This window comes from Dendrobates tinctorius, unplaced genomic scaffold, assembly GCF_039654945.1.
Source record: "Dendrobates tinctorius isolate UK_male_01 unplaced genomic scaffold, ASM3965494v1 ptg000134l, whole genome shotgun sequence".
Classification (NCBI taxonomy): domain Eukaryota; kingdom Metazoa; phylum Chordata; class Amphibia; order Anura; family Dendrobatidae; genus Dendrobates; species Dendrobates tinctorius.
In genome coordinates this window covers 13,153,173-13,171,274 of record NW_027361802.1, presented here as the reverse complement: position 1 = coordinate 13,171,274, position 18,102 = coordinate 13,153,173, and the positions used below count along the sequence as shown (strand labels likewise).

The 18,102-nt window shown below is 47.6% G+C and overlaps 1 protein-coding gene across 2 annotated transcripts in view; it reads left to right on the top strand.

Moving 5' to 3' along the window:
- CEMIP2 (cell migration inducing hyaluronidase 2) overlaps positions 1-18,102 on the top strand; it is a 164,977-nt gene that overhangs the window by 93,689 nt on the left and 53,186 nt on the right. For both annotated transcript variants that reach the window (XM_073543730.1, XM_073543731.1), the window contains exons 10-11: positions 145-214; positions 881-1,009. In XM_073543730.1, the coding sequence (XP_073399831.1) occupies positions 145-214; positions 881-1,009 (199 nt within the window). The remainder of the gene's footprint in view (positions 1-144; positions 215-880; positions 1,010-18,102) is intronic.

Sequence of the window (18,102 nt, the reverse complement as noted above, 5' to 3'; positions counted from 1 at the left end):
TGTTTACAAATATGTTATAATGTTGCGTTTATGTACCGTAATTATAATGCCTTGATCTTACAATGTAAAGCTTTTTTTTAATAGTGTATCTTATGTTCTGTTTGTTGTATTTTGTTACCTACTTTTATTGCTTTACCTCTTTAGGGCAGTATCAACTTTCTGGATTGCAAATCCGAACAATAATCTGATAAGTAATGCCGCGGCTGGTTCTCAGGCAAGTCTTCCAATTACTAGTGATGCTCAATTTGTAACCATGCTTGTTTTCTAACATAGGTGAAAAAAAAAATTCAGATTTCCAAAGTTTATTTCTAAGTTGTCCAGTTCTGTAATGGCTATAAGATGTGCATTTAAGTTCTCTGCGTGTGTTTTGGAAGGTAGGTTGACCTGCCGTAGTTCCAGGGTGTAAAATCTTTTTCTCGAAACTGAGACCTTCTCCAGTCATGGAGAGTGGCTTGGTGAAGTCCCAGGACACAGCACTGCCCTTGTTCCCTGTGGCGTTGCAGATCAGCTGCATCCAAGTGACTTCTTGCTATGCGCCCATTCCTTTGTGGCCCGGCTATACTTTAGCCTCCTTTTCATATATTTACTTCCTTAGATACCGTATATGGAATACTTCCAAATGTAAGACTTTTGTCACACACACACACATTATTCGATAGAATACTTTGGGGTTATGCGTCCACCATGTATAATTTCTCAGTATTCAGAACAAATGGGGCTGAATGCTGGTAAAAATGACTGCTCATGTGTGGTTCCATAGCAAATTGCACAGTGAGGCGATCAGTTTGTTCTTCGCAGTGGAGGTTTGGCCACATTTATTAGAAATGGGCTATATATTGTGTGGTGAGTCTCCAGCTATAATGCTCTTCTTCATTTTTAGGACGCAGGGATCTGGTATGTGTTTCACAAGTCTTCAACTGGAGAATCCCATGGGCTCTATCCAGATACCAAATCGGAGCTCACGCCTCTTGGTATATTTTACAATAACAGAGTCCATTCTAACTTCAAGGTAACTAGCATCTCATGTTGAACCTGGCAAACCAAATTAGCTGTGTCTCCTGTAGTTGTTTGCTTTCAAGAAATTAGGTTTTACCAGGTTGTCTTCTCATACACCTTGAGCTAGACAATGTCCAACTGATCATGGACCAACTACTCGTGATATAACAGGCAGGGCAGAATCTGCTGCGATCCCATGGTGTCTTGTGTACTCTTGTTTTCTCTCCTTAGGCCTCTTTCACACTTCGGTTTTTTTTTTTGGTCAGTTGCAATCCGTGAAAAATGCAAAAGACGGATCTGTTTCCGTTGTGACACCAACGTATGCCACCGGACTGTTTTGGCTGATCCGCTGAAGTCGGAAATTTAAAGGAAATAATTTTTTCTGCCGCCAGAACGGGATTTAGGGCTAAATATCAGTGTAAAAATGCGGATCCGTGCAGACAAAAACCCTTTCATTGTCCGTCCACTCAAGTCAGCGGACGCCAAAATTTTGGCAGAACTGTCAAAAAACGGATCCAACGGATGACCATCCGTCAAAATCCACCGCTAATGCAAGTCAATGGGGAAAAAAACGGATCCGCCCAAAAAAATGTCGGATCCGTTTTTTTTTTGCAAAACGGCGGATTTTGACTGATGGAAACAAACGGAAATGTGACACAGGCCTTACCAGGAGATGTGATGTGTGCCGACCAGAATTCTGCATGATCACACACAGCCGTAATTGTGCCCCTGGTATGTACTGTGTAATGGCTCTGTCTGATCGTGCTGGAACATGGTCTGATCATAAATCTTCTGGCCAGGGGAGTAAATGAGGGTGTACAGACATAGGATTGCAGATTGTTTCTGTTCTCTGCCTGTTTTAAATCTCATTTCACCTCACCGAAAGCAGTAGCTGTGATCCCCTGCTTTCCTGTCTCTTCATCTCTTGCCCAGGAGATGTGGTATGATGAGACCGTGTTCTTACAGTCGTACATGGCAGGGGCACATTTATAAGATTATTTCCAGTACAGGAACTTTTTTTTTTTTTGTGGAAATTATTCAAAGTGTAGAGTGGCATGTAAAGTTTGGGCATCCCTGGTCAAAATTACGGTTGTTGTAAACTGTTAAGCAAGTTGAAGATGAAATGATCTCTAAAAGACCTAAAGTTATAGAGAACACATTTCCTTTGTATTTTAGGCAAAAACAATATATTATTATTTTTTTTTTTATATTTTAAAAATTACATGAAGGAAAATGAGCTGATGCAGAAAGTTTGGGCACTCTTGGAGATTTGATTTGCTCAAATAACTTTGACCAAGGCTTCAGACCTTTAATTAGCCTGTTCTTGGGTTATGGTTTGTTCACTATCATCGTTAGAAAAGGCCAGGTGATGCAAATTTCCAAGCTTTATAAAAACCCAACCTCCTCTAACCTTGTGTGGTTAAAAAAAAAAAAACAGCAGCCATGAATTCTTCTAAGCAGCTGCCCAGCACTCTGAAAATGAAACCGTGGAGGCCCACAAAGCAGGAGAAGGCTATAAGAAGATAGCAAAGCGTTTTCAAGTTGCCCTTTCCTCAGTTCGAAATGTAATTAAGAAATGGCAGTTAACAGGAACAGTGGAGGTAAAGATAAGGTCTCAAAGACTAAAAAATTCAGTAAGGGTATGTGCACACGTTGCGGATTCTGCTGCGGATCCGCAGCGGATTTGGCCCTGCGGATCCGCAGCAGTTCCGCAGGCATTGTACATTACAATGCAAAGCAATGGGACTTCAAAACCGCAGTTGCTGCGGATTTTTCCACACGGATTTGCTGCGGTTTTAATTCCTCAGCATGTCAATTCTTCGGATTCCACAGCGGTTTGACACCTGTTCCATTGTCCAGGTGTCAAACCGCAGGGGAAAACCGCAGGCAAATCCGCAGATAAACCGCAAGTCACTTTACCTGTGGTTTTACCTGCAAATCCGCACGGAAAACTCCGCAGCTGAATCCACGCTGTGTGCACTCACCCTAAGGGTATGTGCACACGTTGAGAATTCTGCTGCGGATTTTTCCGCGCGGATTTTCCTAAATCCGCAGGTAAAATGACCTGCGTTTTTTTACCTGTGGATTTAGGGCAATTTTTCTGCAGACTTTCTGCGGATTTCAAACGCGTTTTTACACCTGCAGATTCCTATAATGGAAGAGGTGTAAAAACGCTGCGGAATCCGCACAAAGAATTGACATGCTGCGGATTCAAAACCGCTGAGTTTTGGTGCGGATTTTTCCGCAGCATGTACACAGCCTTTTTTATTTTACATTGAATATAATGGTACTGTACACCGCAGGAGAATCTGCTGCTGATCCGCAAGGCCAAATCCGCTGCCGATCCGTAGCAGAATCCGCAACGTGTGCATATAGCCTAAGAGCTGATCGTAGGATTGCTAGAGAGGCGAATCAGAACTCCCGATGGACTTCAAAAGACCTCTAGAAAAAATTAGCAGACTCTGGAGTTGTGGTACTTTGTTCTACTGCTCAGACACCTGCAGAAATTAAGGACTTCATGGAAGAATCATCTGAAGAAAACCACTCCTGTGTCCTCACCATAGAAGTATGCAAAAGAAGATCTAAACATGCCAGATGCATTTTAAAAACAAGTCCTGTGGACCGATGTTAAAATAGAGCTCTTTGGCCACAATGATCAAAGCTATGTGTGGAGAAAAAAGGGCACAATTTCAGGAAAAAACATCTCATCAGCCATTAAGCATGGGGTGGATCAGTGGCGTGGCTATGTAGTGAAGGAGCAAAACAGAAGCCGCGGAGACACCATCACGTGTTTCTCAACGCAAGCAATGACCAGCCAGGTCTTTGTCCGGGAAGGAACAACCATGGGAAGGGCAGTCTCCAATGAAGGAAACCACCTATGCCAAAACATGGTATCCATCCACATACAGCTGTTTCGGGGTATTGCCCCTCATCAGTGTGGAGTAGGAAACTGGCTGGTAGGAGCAATGCCTAGTAAAAAGACTATGAAGAGGAGGATGAATGAACTCATGGAGATCAACATCCAACACTGCGGAGACACCATCACGTGTTTCTCAACGCAGTGATTCTAGAGCACTGCCCCCATCCCTTATGGGAAATATGCAAAACATGCAAAACAGAAGCCGCGGAGACACCATCACGTGTTTCTCAACGCAAGCAATGACCAGCCAGGTCTTTGTCCGGGAAGGAACAACCATGGGAAGGGCAGTCTCCAATGAAGGAAACCACCTATGCCAAAACATGGTATCCATCCACATACAGCTGTTTCGGGGTATTGCCCCTCATCAGTGTGGAGTAGGAAACTGGCTGGTAGGAGCAATGCCTAGTAAAAAGACTATGAAGAGGAGGATGAATGAACTCATGGAGATCAACATCCGACACTGCGGAGACACCATCACGTGTTTCTCAACGCAGTGATTCTAGAGCACTGCCCCCATCCCTTTCTCAACGCAAGCAATGACCTGGCTGGTCATTGCTTGCGTTGAGAAACACGTGATGGTGTCTCCGCGGCTTCTGTTTTGCATGTTTTGCATATTTCCCATAAGGGATGGGGGCAGTGCTCTAGAATCACTGCGTTGAGAAACACGTGATGGTGTCTCCGCAGTGTCGGATGTTGATCTCCATGAGTTCATTCATCCTCCTCTTCATGTAGTGAAGGAGGACAGACGCGCGCTGCAAGAGCTCCTGTCCATCCTTCATCTATCCTGTACATACCGCCTGTGTATCGCTGTATACCTGACAGCGCTTGGTGTCCCTGGTTACCGGGATCCCCCGGGGGCTCCGCGGGAGAGCGCAGGACGGCTTCGGTGAGCAGGAGACTTGGAAAGCTGGGGTGGACGGCAGGGCCCACACGAGGCAGTGGCCATCTTGGACGCGAACTCTATCAGAGGGAGCGCGGTGTCCAGCTTCCAACGCTACATCGTCGCAGGGCAGCGACCTGTATCCTACAGAATCCGAGGGATGTGCGGTGAGTGCCCTGAAAGATGGGCCCTGTACTACTCCCTCCCTCGTATTAACTGACTCGCTGGCCGTTGGTGACATTATTGTGGGAGAACCTGCTCCCCCTCCCATTGCTGCTGTCTCTGCGGGTGGATTTCTCTTCCCCTTCCCCCTGCCATAAGAGCCTCAGTGATAAAGTGTCTCCATCTGCACGGATACTGCTCCTAGGCCACAATTAATAAACCTGGTCCTTGCTGTGTATATAACTGCAGCGGAAAGATCTCTGGACTGTACATTTCCAGCTACACCGGTGTATTTCACTGCTGTGAGAATCATGTGGGAATAGTGAATGAGGGCAGGTATATCTCGCCCAGATTCCTTTCCTATGTGGCCTAGTCTGGTCAGTATCGCACCTGCTTGCTAATGAATAATGGGAGGTGGATATAAAAGGATGCCAGGTGGTTGTGTGAGTGTCTCAGCCTGGGAACACAGAGAGCCTGTCTGTGTGAGAGACACACGTGAGTGAAAGCAGTGCCCACTGCAACTGTGGTTTGGCTGGACGGGAGAAGCCCGCCAGTTGGTAGTTAGGTTGTCCATTGTTTAGTTAGTGCCGGACAGGCAAGGATTTGTTTTATGTTTTATTTCCTTTTGCATTGCTTTCACCGTTAATAAACCTGACCCAGGGTCAGTTACACCCGAATCCCAGCTCTGCGCCTGAGTTTCATGCTGAACGCACGTGACCTTTGACCCCAGCAAAGCCGATCCTGGAGTGTTTTATCACATTGTGGTGGAGAATGCGGGCATCACGTTGCAAGCATGAGCATGGAGGACGTTGTGAAAGCGCTGGTACAGTCCACCGCCGTCCAGCAAGAAGCTAATCGGGTGATGATGGCCCAGCTGAAGGAGATGGTGGACATGACAGCTACCGATCGTTTGCTTCTCCAGCAGGTGGCGCAGCGCCTGGCAAGCCTACATGAGGTTAACCTGGAAGCCGAGTCGAGAGTGATTCACGTGAGTCGGTACTGGCAGAAGATGACGACCGAAGATGATGAGGCATACCTGACCACGTTTGAACGGACGGCGGTGCGAGAAAAATGGCCGAAGGCACGATGGGCTGGCCTGATTGCCCCGTTTCTTTCCGGTGAGGCCCAAAAGGCTTATTATGACTTAGAGCCTGAAGCTGCGCAGGACTTTGACAAACTGAAAGCCGAGATCTTGGCCCAGCTGGGAGTGACGACCGCTGTCCGTGCACAGAGAGTGCATCAATGGACTTATCAGCCGGATAAACCACCGCGGTCACAGATGTTCGACCTGATCCACGTGACGAAGAAGTGGCTACAACCCGAGGTGCTGACAGCGCCAGAGATAATCCAGAGAGTCGTCATGGACAAGTACCTGAGAGCTCTACCGCCAGCCCTGAGGAAGTGGGTAAGCCATGGAAATCCTACGACGGCAGATCAACTGGTGCATCTGGTTGAACGTTACTCTGTGGCGGAAGGACTCCGAGACGACGCTACCCCACCTCGTTCTCCACGTGGAACCGGTAAGACTGTTCCAGTTCCAGGGAGTAGGGGAGATGGAAAAATCCCTAAGACAGTGGGGGAGGAAAACGGGACTGCCCGCACTGCGAGGCCGAGAGTAATGAACTATGGTCTAAGCAAGGGGCCCATTAGGTGTTTCCGCTGCCAAGAGATGGGACATATTGCTGCGAACTGTCCGGTCACTACTGAACCCATGCAGTGCGACGTCACAGACTCTAAAAACTGCATGTCTATGGTTGCACGGGTAGTGAGTGTGAATGCCGGTCAAAAGGATGTGGAAAAACACTTGTGTGATTTAACTGTTGATGGCAAAAATGTGGTGGCATTGTTAGACTCGGGAAGTGTGGTGACTCTGGTGAAGGCCAGTCTGGTGTCAGCCCCGACTGGACCATCAGACAAATTTTCTGTAACGTGTGTGCATGGAGACACCTGTTCGTACCTCACCACGGTCATATGCATTACTACTTCCTATGGGTCTGTGCAACATAAAGTGGGACTCGTCCCGGCGTTATTGCATGATGTTATCCTGGGCCGGGATTTTCCCCACTTCTGACAATTGTGGGAGAATCAGTTGATGCCCTCGGGTAATAGTGTACATGATTCTTCTCCCAGGGCGCATGTGGGTCCCGAACCCCTGGAAGAGGTCTCCCCGGAAGACTCGGGGGAAGAGTCTGCGGGAAATGACCTGCAGTTCCCGTTTTTGGTCATGGCGGGTGATACGGAGGAGACCGGGGAAGAGGAGGAGGCTGACAGCCGTCCACCTCCCCGTTTGCCGGATTTAGAAGTTCAGAAAGATGACTTCCAAAGCGAGCAAATGAAGGATCCTACCCTTTCTCAGGCTAGGACAAATGTAAAAGTGATAAATGGGGTACCCCTAGAACCTGGCTCTAGGCTGGCATATCCTTACATGGTTCTGGAGAATGATTTACTCTATCAGATAGAGAAAAAGGGGGAAGATGCGGTGCAACTATTAGTCGTGCCAAAACCCTACCGGCGGCAGGTGCTGGACCTGGCCCACGGACATGTGATGGGAGGTCACCTGGGAGTCCAGAAAACCACGGAAAGGATATTACACTGTTTTGTTTGGCCAGGCATGCATCATGATATTCGTGTATATTGTGAGTCTTGTCCTGACTGCCAAGCCTCTGCACCTAAGCCCCGGTTCTGTAGCCCTTTGGTACCCCTACCTATTATTGAAGTCCCGTTTGAGAGGATTGGGATGGATTTAGTTGGGCCCCTTCCACGGTCTGCACGTGGACACCAACATATCCTGGTCATCTTGGATTATGCCACTCGTTACCCGGAGGCCATCCCTTTGCGTAACACGGCCACCAAGACGATTGCCAAGGAACTGGTGCATGTGTTTAGTCGGGTCGGTATACCAAAACAGATACTCACCGACCATGGGACCCCCTTTATATCCAGGGTAATGAAGGAGCTCTGCCGATTGTTACAAATCGAACCGTTACGCACATCCGTGTATCGCCCTCAAACAGACGGGTTGGTCGAACGGTTCAGTAAAACTCTGAAGCAGATGCTGAGAAAGGCGATAGACAAGGATGGGAAGAACTGGGACTATTTACTTCCGTATTTGCTTTTTGCCATCAGGGAAGTACCCCAGTCTTCCACGGGATTCTCGCCTTTCGAGTTATTGTACGCCCGACGTCCTCGCGGACTGTTAGACGTTGCAAAAGAAACCTGGGAGGGTCAGGTCACTCCGTTTAAAACAGTGATAGATCACGTCACACAAATGCAGGACCGTATTGCAGCTGTTATGCCTATCGTCAAAGAACACATGATACAGGCTCAGGGAGCCCAAAAAAGAATCTGATAGGGGCGCCAAGATCCGTACGTTTGCACCCGGAGATAGGGTGTTGATCCTGGTCCCCACGGTGGACAGTAAGTTCCTGGCAAAGTGGCAGGGCCCCTTTGAGATTAAGGAAAGAGTTGGTGAAGTAAACTACAAAGTATACCAGGTAGGTAAACGGAAACCTGAACTGATTTATCATGTAAATCTGGTAAAACCCTGGAAAGATCGGTCTGCCTTGTCAGCGGAGCTGGCCCGTCCCGTCTGCTCGCATACCGTACCGGAGGTACGGGTTGCAGAGACTCTCTCGGAGCGGCAAAAGACTGAGGTCAGGCAGTTTCTACTTCACAACCAAAAGTTTTTCTCAGAAAAACCTGGGCAGACTACGCTAATGAAACATGACATCGTAACGGAACCTGGTGTCACAGTTCACGTAAAGCCCTACCGAATCCCGGAAGCGCGCCGTGAAGCCGTTTCCCGAGAAGTGAAGGCAATGTTAGAGTTAGGAGTCATTGAGGAATCGCACAGTGCTTGGTCCAGCCCGATTGTGTTAATTCCTAAACCGGACGGCACAATCCGGTTCTGCAATGACTTCAGGAAACTGAATGCGGTCTCAAAATTTGATGCCTACCCTATGCCCCGGGTCGACGAGTTAATAGATCGGTTAGGAAAAGCCCGGTATATTACGACCCTAGACCTAACAAAGGGGTATTGGCAGATCCCTCTGGCGGAGGCTGCCAGAGAAAAGACGGCATTTGCTACCCCAGAAGGTCTATTTCAGTATGTGTATATGCCGTTTGGACTGCACGGAGCACCGGCGACCTTCCAGAGACTGATGGATCGAGTCCTGAGGCCACATGGGCAGTACGCTTCTGCCTATTTGGACGACATTGTCATTTACAGCTTGGACTGGGAGACTCATCTCCAGAAAGTACAAGCTGTGATTGACAACCTGTGGGAGGCAGGTCTAACCGCGAACCCCAAGAAATGTCACATCGGGCTAGAAGAAGCCCGGTATTTGGGGTATGTAATTGGGAGGGGTGTTGTTAAACCCCAGGTTGATAAGATTCAGGCGGTTCAGGACTGGCCACAACCTGTCAACAAGAAGCAGGTGTAAGCCTTCCTGGGGATCGCCGGCTATTATCGCCGGTTCATACCCAATTTTGCAGCCATCGCTACCCCCCTGACGGATCTTACAAAAGGGAAAGACTCCGTCATGATTAAATGGAGTTTAGCGGCTGAAGAAGCCTTCCATAGCCTAAAACGGGCACTTTGCTCTCAGCCCGTACTGGTGACTCCGGACTTCCGCAGCGAGTTTGTGGTACAAACGGATGCTTCTGATACCGGTATCGGGGCCGTACTGTCACAAGTGAGGGACGGAGTGGAACACCCAGTACTCTTTCCCAGCAGGAAGCTGAATAAACACGAGCAAAGGTATGCGGTCGTAGAAAAAGAGTGCCTCGCCATTAAGTGGGCTCTAGAGGCCCTCAAATATTACCTGGTGGGCCGAAAGTTCAGGCTGATCACTGACCATGCCCCTCTCGTGGATGCACTTGATCAAGGAACGGAATAGCCGGGTGACCCAGTGGTTCCTTGCCCTGCAGGCCTACACTTTTACGGTGGAGCACCGCCCAGGGGTACAGATGGGAAATGCAGATGCCCTGTCCCGAGTGCACTGTTTGGCGGGTGTCATTGCTCGACCGGAGTGGTCTGAGCAGAGGGGGGGGATATGGGGGGGGATATGTGAGAATCATGTGGGAATAGTGGATGAGGGCAGGTATGTCTCGCCCAGATTCCTTTCCTATGTGGCCTAGTCTGGTCAGTATCGCACCTGCTTGCTAATGAATAATGGGAGGTGGATATAAAAGGATGCCAGGTGGTTGTGTGAGTGTCTCAGCCTGGGAACACAGAGAGCCTGTCTGTGTGAGAGACACACGTGAGTGAAAGCAGTGCCCACTGCAACTGTGGTTTGGCTGGACGGGAGAAGCCCGCCAGTTGGTAGTTAGGTTGTCCATTGTTTAGTTAGTGCCGGACAGGCAAGGATTTGTTTTATGTTTTATTTCCTTTTGCATTGCTTTCACCGTTAATAAACCTGACCCAGGGTCAGTTACACCCGAATCCCAGCTCTGCGCCTGAGTTTCATGCTGAACGCACGTGACCTTTGACCCCAGCAAAGCCGATCCTGGAGTGTTTTATCACACTGCTCTTAACCATGAATCGATCTAAAGGATCGACGGCAGCAGAAAAATTAAAGGAATTTGTCAGACCCAACCCCTTCTGAGCGTGCACGTTCTCTAAGGAATACCTCCTCACAATCTCAGCGTAAAAATCATCCCTCAGGGGGTGGAGAGGAGACTGAACAGGAAGAAATGACTCTTAAGCAGGCATCTGAACAGTTGATGCAGGCTATCTCCATCACTAGGACATTTCTGACGGAGAAAATAGAGGATGTCTACACTGAGGTGGGGAGACTCCGTCAGGATATGCAGGCCATGAGGGGACGCATCATGGAGGTGGAGGCAAGAGTGTCCCAGATGGAAGACACCATTACGCCTATGGAGGCTTAGTTAACCAAGGTAGCGGGATCTATGAACGCCTGGAGGCAAAAGGCAGACAACCTAGGAAACAGAATGCGCCGGAATAACATCTGTGTCATCGGCCCACCTGAGCGCTCTGAAGGTCAGCACCCTGAGCAATTCCTAGAGGGCTGGCTTGAGGCCTCTCTGGGAGACGAATTCTCCTTGGTGTCCGCTGTTGAGAGAGCCCACAGAGTCCCCACAAAGCCTCTGCCCCCGGGAGGTCCACCTAGACCCTTCCTGGCACATCTCCTCAGTTGTAAAGACAGAGACACCATCCTACGCCTTGCACGACAAGAGTCCCATCAAGTTCAACAATGCTGTGATCTCAATCTTCACGGATTTCTCCATGGAACTCCAGAAGCAACGTGCACAATTTATTGACATCAAGAAGCGGCTCAGGGAAAGGAACATTGTATATTCCATGATTTTTCCGGCTCGACTTCGGATTGTCCACGGGGGTTCCGCCGTGTTTTTCACGGACCCAGTGGAAGCTACAGAGTGGCTGCGGTCCCTTAGAGGATCTCCTGCAAAGGAATCCTAGTATGTCCACTTTCATCTGGATCCCTTAATTACAGGCTTAATAGGAGCTCTCCTGGAGAGCACCCAGATATCTACAATACCGGACACTGTGTTCAGTGATGATATCCCCTTGTTTATTTTTCAATAGGGGCACGGGACATTGCTCCTATGTTATTAGATTTATGTTCTGTTTCCTTTTTTTCAAAAGCTTTAGTTTTAGCTTTTAAATGTTACTTAGGTAAAAGTTGCAGCCAATGGAAGTCCTATTTATGTGATATCCCTAAGTTCTACACTGATGCGCAACATGCCCAGATAAGTGGAGATGGGTTCTGAATTAATATGCATGACATGGAATGTGAGGGGTATCAAAACCCCCTGGAAAAAGGTTAAAGTATTTTCACAAATCAGGCACTATCACTCTCACATTGTGGCTCTGGTCGAAACGCACCTGACCAGAGATACAGCTCGGAGCGTACAAAAACCGTGGGTTCAGTGGTCTATACATGCATTTCACACTAGCTATTCCAGGGGAGTCTCACTACTGATACACAAGGACGTTAGATGGGAGGTTCGGGAGGCCCGGAGAGACTGAGGGGCGTTTCGTATTTGTGTATGCATTGATCAACGCTAGGAAATGTTATTTTATGCGTTTATAATCCCCCTCCAGCTGGTACGTCAATTCTCCAGAAGGCATTGAGTTTTGCTCTGAACTATGCAGATGTCATTTGTATGGGGGACTTTAATTTGGTTATGAATAGTAGCCTAGACAGGCTGAGACTGGATGATGGGATACAAAGTGGGACCCCGGCAGCAGCTACAGTTGTGGCCAAAAGTATTGACACCCCTGCAATTTTGTCAGATAATACTCTGTTTCTTCCTGAAAATGATTGCAATCACAAATTCTTTGGTATTATTATCTTAATTTAATTTGTCTTAAATGAAAAAACACAAAAGAGAATGAAGCAAAACATTGATCATTTCACACAACTCCAAAAATGGGCCAGACAAAATTATTGGCACCCTCAGCCTAATACTTGGTTGCACAACCTTTAGCCAAAATAACTGCGACCAACCGCTTCCGGTAACCATCAATGAGTTTCTTACAATGCTCTGCTGGAATTTTAGACCATTCTTCTTTGGCAAACTGCTCCAGGTCCCTGATATTTGATGGGTGCCTTCTCCAAACTGCCATTTTTAGATCTCTCCACAGGTGTTCTATGGGATTCAGGTCTGGACTCATTGCTGGCCACCTTAGAAGTCTCCAGTGCTTTCTCTCAAACCATTTTCTAGTGCTTTTTGAAGTGTGTTTTGGGTCATTGTCCTGCTGGAAGACCCATGACCGCTGAGGGAGACCCAGCTTTCTCACATTGGGCCCTACATTATGCTGCAAAATTTGTTGGTAGTCTTCAGTCTTCTTAATGCCATGCACACTGTCAGGCAGTCCAGTGCCAGAGGCAGCAAAGCAACCCCAAAACATCAGGGAACCTCCTCCATGTTTGACTGTAGGGACTGTTTTTTTTTTTTTTTCTTTGAATGCCTTTTTCTCCTGTAAACTCTATGTTGATGCCTTTGCCCCAAAAGCTCTACTTTTGTCTCATCTGACCAGAGAACATTCTTCCAAAACGTTTTAGGCTTTTTCAGGTAAGTTTTGGCAAACTCCAGCCTGGCTTTTTTATGTCTCGGGGTAAGAAGTGGGGTCTTCCTGGGTCTCCTACCATACAGTCCCTTTTCATTCAGACTCCGATGGATAGTACGGGTTGACACTGTTGTACCCTCGGACTGCAGGGCAGCTTGAACTTGTTTGGATGTTAGTCGAGGTTCTTTATCCAACATCTGCACAATCTTGCGTTGAAATCTCTTGTCAATTTTTCTTTTCCGTCCACATCTAGGGAGCTTAGCCACAGTGCCATGGGCTTTAAACTTCTTGATGACACTGCGCACGGTAGACACAGGAACATTCTGGTCTTTGGAGATGGAGTTGTAACCTTGAGATTGCTCATTCTTCCTCACAATTTGGTTTCTCAAGTTCTCAGACTGGTCTTCTTTCTTTTCTCCATGCTCAAAGAACAATGTGGTACACACAAGGACACAGGACAGAGGTTGAGTCAACTTTAATCCATGTCAACTGGCTGCAAGTGTGATTTAGTTATTGCCAACACCTGTTAGGTGCCACAGGTACAGGTGCTGTTACTTACACAAATTAGAGAAGTATCACATGATTTTTCGAACAGTGCCAATACTTTTGTCCACCCTCTTTTTTTGTTTGGTGTGGAATTATATCCAATTTGGCTTTAGGACAATTCTTTTTGTGTTTTTTCATTTAAGACAAATTAAATGAAGATAATACCAAAGAATTTGTGTTTGCAATCATTTTCAGGAAGAAACTTAGTATTATCTGACAAAATTGCAGGGGTGTCAATACTTTTGGCCACAACTGTACATCCCAATTGTCAGTTTATGGAAGGTAGTGGATGCCTAGACCTATGGAGAATGCGTCACCACGAGATGAGCGAGTATACTTGCTATTCATCCACTTAGGCTACTTTCACACATCAGGTTTTCGGCGTCAGGCGCGATCCGGCGTCGTGCCGGAATGCCGGATCCGGCAAATGTTTTGTAAAACCTGATGTGCCGGATCCGGTTTTCTGCCGGATCCGTCTTGTTCTTGACAGACAAAACCGGATCCGTCTCATCCGGTTCATCCGTTTTTCTATCCGTTTTTTCGACGGATTACGCCGGATCCGGTTTTTAAAATTGACCCTTGTGGCCCCTCAAGGCAGAGTACACTGGCAGGATGACAGAGTGTGAAAGATTTGTGCCCTAACCAAACTTGTGTACCTTCTGGACCAACAGTATATACCTTTGCCAACCAAAGTTGGCTATCTTGTCATGGTCTACTATTTTTAGCTTTAGGCCACAGGTGTGTACCTGGTTGTGTTTTATGCAAAGTATTTCACCTTTTAACAAAAGTTGTGTACATTGTTAGGAAATCACCAACAATAAACACAACTTTTTAGGTGAAATACTTTGCTTCAAACACAACCAGGAACACAACTGTGGCAAAAAGCTAAAATTTACCCACAGTTATACCTGGTTTTGAATACCTTTTTACCTTTGAAATACCCTGTATTTAACCTTTTTTTTAAACATAGTTCGCCGCAGAAAGAAAAGACAGACAACCATTGTGAAACGATAATTTAACTTTTTTATTTAAAATTTATTTTTTTTTTTGTAAAATGTTTTTAAAGTGCAAAAAACTTTTTTAATAAAGGTTTTAAACCCAATGGGCATTTTTATTAAAAAACACACATTACAAATCTGTGTATTGTGGGGTGGAAATACTGCTGGAGGGGCTGCGGGACACTTCGACACTGGGTGTGTGGAGAGAGGACTGGGATCGTGGTGGGGAAGGAACAGTTAGAGGTGAAGGTGTGGAAAAAACTACAGAATGGGTGGACATGTGGGAGGCAGAAGAGGTGGTGGGTGGTGGAGTGGAGGGTTGAGCAGATGATGTTGATGGAAAGTTGTATGGGGAAGGAGTTTGGTACGGGGAAGGAGTTTGGTACGGGGCAGGTTGCTGGAAGTGGGGAGATGACTGGTACTGGGGAGGTTGCTGGTACTGGGGAGGTTGCTGGTACTGGGCAGGTTGCTGGTATGTAGTAGGAGGGGGAGGATGGAAAGTGGCTGGAGGGGGTGCAGGTGGAGGAACTACAGTGGTGGGAGGTGGAGGTTGGGAGGTAACCTGCTGTAGAGCACCGTGGCACGAATGCATTACATGCATCTGCTGGGCAGGAGAGAGCGTTTCCATGCGCTCCACAACAGACCTGAAAAAGGTGTGGTTTGGCGAAGATCTTGCTTCTGAATGCATGGTTTGCAGAAGTGTCTTCACCTCCAGAATGCTGGAGTTGATCTGCTGAAAGCCTGCGGAGATTTGCTCTGACAAGACTTTGAGACAGTTCTGGAAAGATGCATTCAGATGCAATAACTCTTGCGCATAACTCTTTTCCTGACCCCTCTGCCGCTGCCGCCCAGTACCCGCAGGTGTACTAGAGGCGGCAGGGGCAGAAGGGTGGGGTAAAGGGAAAGCGATCTCCTCACCAGCAGCTTCATGTAATGTAGGCGGCCACGATGCTCCTGTGCTGGTGGATGGGACAGATGGGTCGAATGTGTGGGAAGGCAGGGAAGGTGCAGATGTACCGGGGCGGTCGAAGTGTCCCTCGGTGCCGGTCTCCTCAGGGATCGCCTCAGAAGGGTCCAATCGTGCAGGCTCCCGAGTGCTGCTCACCGTGCTGTGGAATAAAGAGAAAAAAAAACAATTAAAATACTGACATGGTATGGCCCTGGCTGAAAAAAAAAAAGTTACATCTTTTTCACATGTGGTGTGTAATATTTACCTTCTGGTGAGCATTGTTTCCCGGAGGAACGACAGGGCTTGTGCGTACTTGTACTTGCTCCTGCGTCCTCCAGATCCACTCGGGGCCCGCATCTCTTTATTGAACTCCTTCTTGAAACGATCCCTCACAGACCGCCACCGATTCACAATTCTCTTCCCTGAAACGAGAAAGGAGTGGTTAGTATACAACATCAGTGTTTCACAAACTCCAGTCCTCATGGTCCCCAGGGGTCATGTTTTCAGGATTTCAATAGTAAATAGAAATCCTGAACACATGATCCGTGGGGACCACGAGGACTGGAGTTCGGGAAACACTGGTTTACATCAAGCAACCGTTACTGTATATACTTACGCTCTTTAATCTGGTCCCGAGCTTCGAGGTCCTCCCAGCGGCCCACAAGGAGAGAACAGATTTCCTCCCAGAGTCGTCGGGTAATGATCAGGTCAGCGTGGCGGCGGTCAGCCATATTCCAGAGCGGCTCCCTTTCTCTGACGAGATCGATGAGGCGGTCCACATCAATCCCTCCATCCTCACCGTCAGAGTCGGGAGCACGCTGTGAAGGCTGTTAAAGAAAAAGACAAAAATAACATAATTAGCCTCCACAAAAGAAATGAAATAAAAAGTGCAAAAAAACAAAGCAAAAATATTTATACTTACACGCTGGTGACCGCCGCGTTGCTGTCGCCGACGACCCTGGGAGGCACTGCGAGGACCTCTTGGCCGAGCACCAGATTGGGAAGACTAGAGAAGGAAACAAAAAATGTTATGTCTTTGGATGTAGGCATTTGTTTGCTGTGTGTGGTCTGCAGAACATTGTTTTCTATGTGTTGTGTGTAGTGTGATGTTGTGTTTCTGCGTTTGATGCAAAAAACTTACGAATTGTGAGCCCACTCCAAGCGTCTGTCCACCCCTTCCTTCTTCTTCTGGGAGCTCCTCTTCATCTTGTGATTCCTGTTTTGAAATAAAAGGCAATGAATAGACATATATTACAGAGATGATGGATTTTGGAAATAAAAACTTACCGTCAAACGCTGACGATGCGAGGGAGGGCTCCCAGAAGATGTGCTGTCCTGTTGATGGCCAGACTCCATGGCTGTGGGTATTGCTGCTGCCAGTGATGCCATTTCTGCTGCTGCTGCTGCATCTCTTTGGCGGCTGTTGAATAAAGAGAAACAAAGGGCCAATGAATATCTTGATATTCCATGGCCCTAGTTTGGAGGAATGGGGGATTTGATAATTACCGTCTCTCATCTGCTTCTGGACTCCCCTCCCGTTGCTGCTCCATTTGGGGTGTTGCTGATGGTGCTGCTGCTGCAGATGTCTGCTGCCTTCTCCTGCGCCTGGTTGCTGTCTTGGGTGGCATGTTGGGTGTGGCTGAGGGTCCCATTGTCTTGCTTTTATATATCTCCTGTGGGCAGAGCTACTGAGCATGCTCAGACCAAAAAAACCGGATCCGGCCACCGGATCCGGCTTTCGCCGGATCCGACGCATTGCGGCGCTCATAGGCTTTCATTGTGTGAAAAAGCCGGACGCGCCGGATCCGGCGTGTCCGGCTTTTTCGCCGGAGACAAAAAACGTTACAGTAGACGTTTTTTCCAGACGCCGGATCGCGACACATTGCCGGATCCGGCGATAACCGGATGAAACGCATGGCCATCCGGCGCGATCCGGCGCAAATGCAAGTCAATGGGGGGGAAACCGGATCCGGCATTGCATTTCGCCGGATCCGGTTTCTGTCAAAAGCGCCGGATCGCGCCTGACGGCGAAAACCTGATGTGTGAAAGAGGCCTAAGCGTTCCTTATCTTGCATAGATTACATTTTTGGAGCTAGCGGCCTTGCAATGTGGGTAGATAACATTGAGCATGGTAGTAGAGGGATTTCAGATCATAGTCCAATCATTCTTAAATTTAAATATGGCCCACCAAGTGGTAGGATGGCATGGAAATTAAACCCTTTCTGGCTGAAATTGGTAAAATCACCTGACAGAACAATTGACCAATTACATGGTTTTGTCTCCTCCCACCCCGAACCCCGGAATGTTAACTTATTTTGGGACACCCTTAAGGCGTACTTGAGGGGTTGCATATCTTCTACGATCTCCTACATCAAACGGGTGACTTCGGGGGAGGATGACGAAATAGAGCAACGATTGAAAGATTCTGAGGCTGCTTACATATCTGATCAAACTAGTAGTAACAGAATGGAGTGGTTGACTGCCCAAAAATTATATACTCAACAAATAGACTCTAAGTCCAAACGTAAATTATTCTTTACTCGCCAGTCCTACTTTGAACTAGGGAACCAATCCTGTAAATTTCTCGCTTAT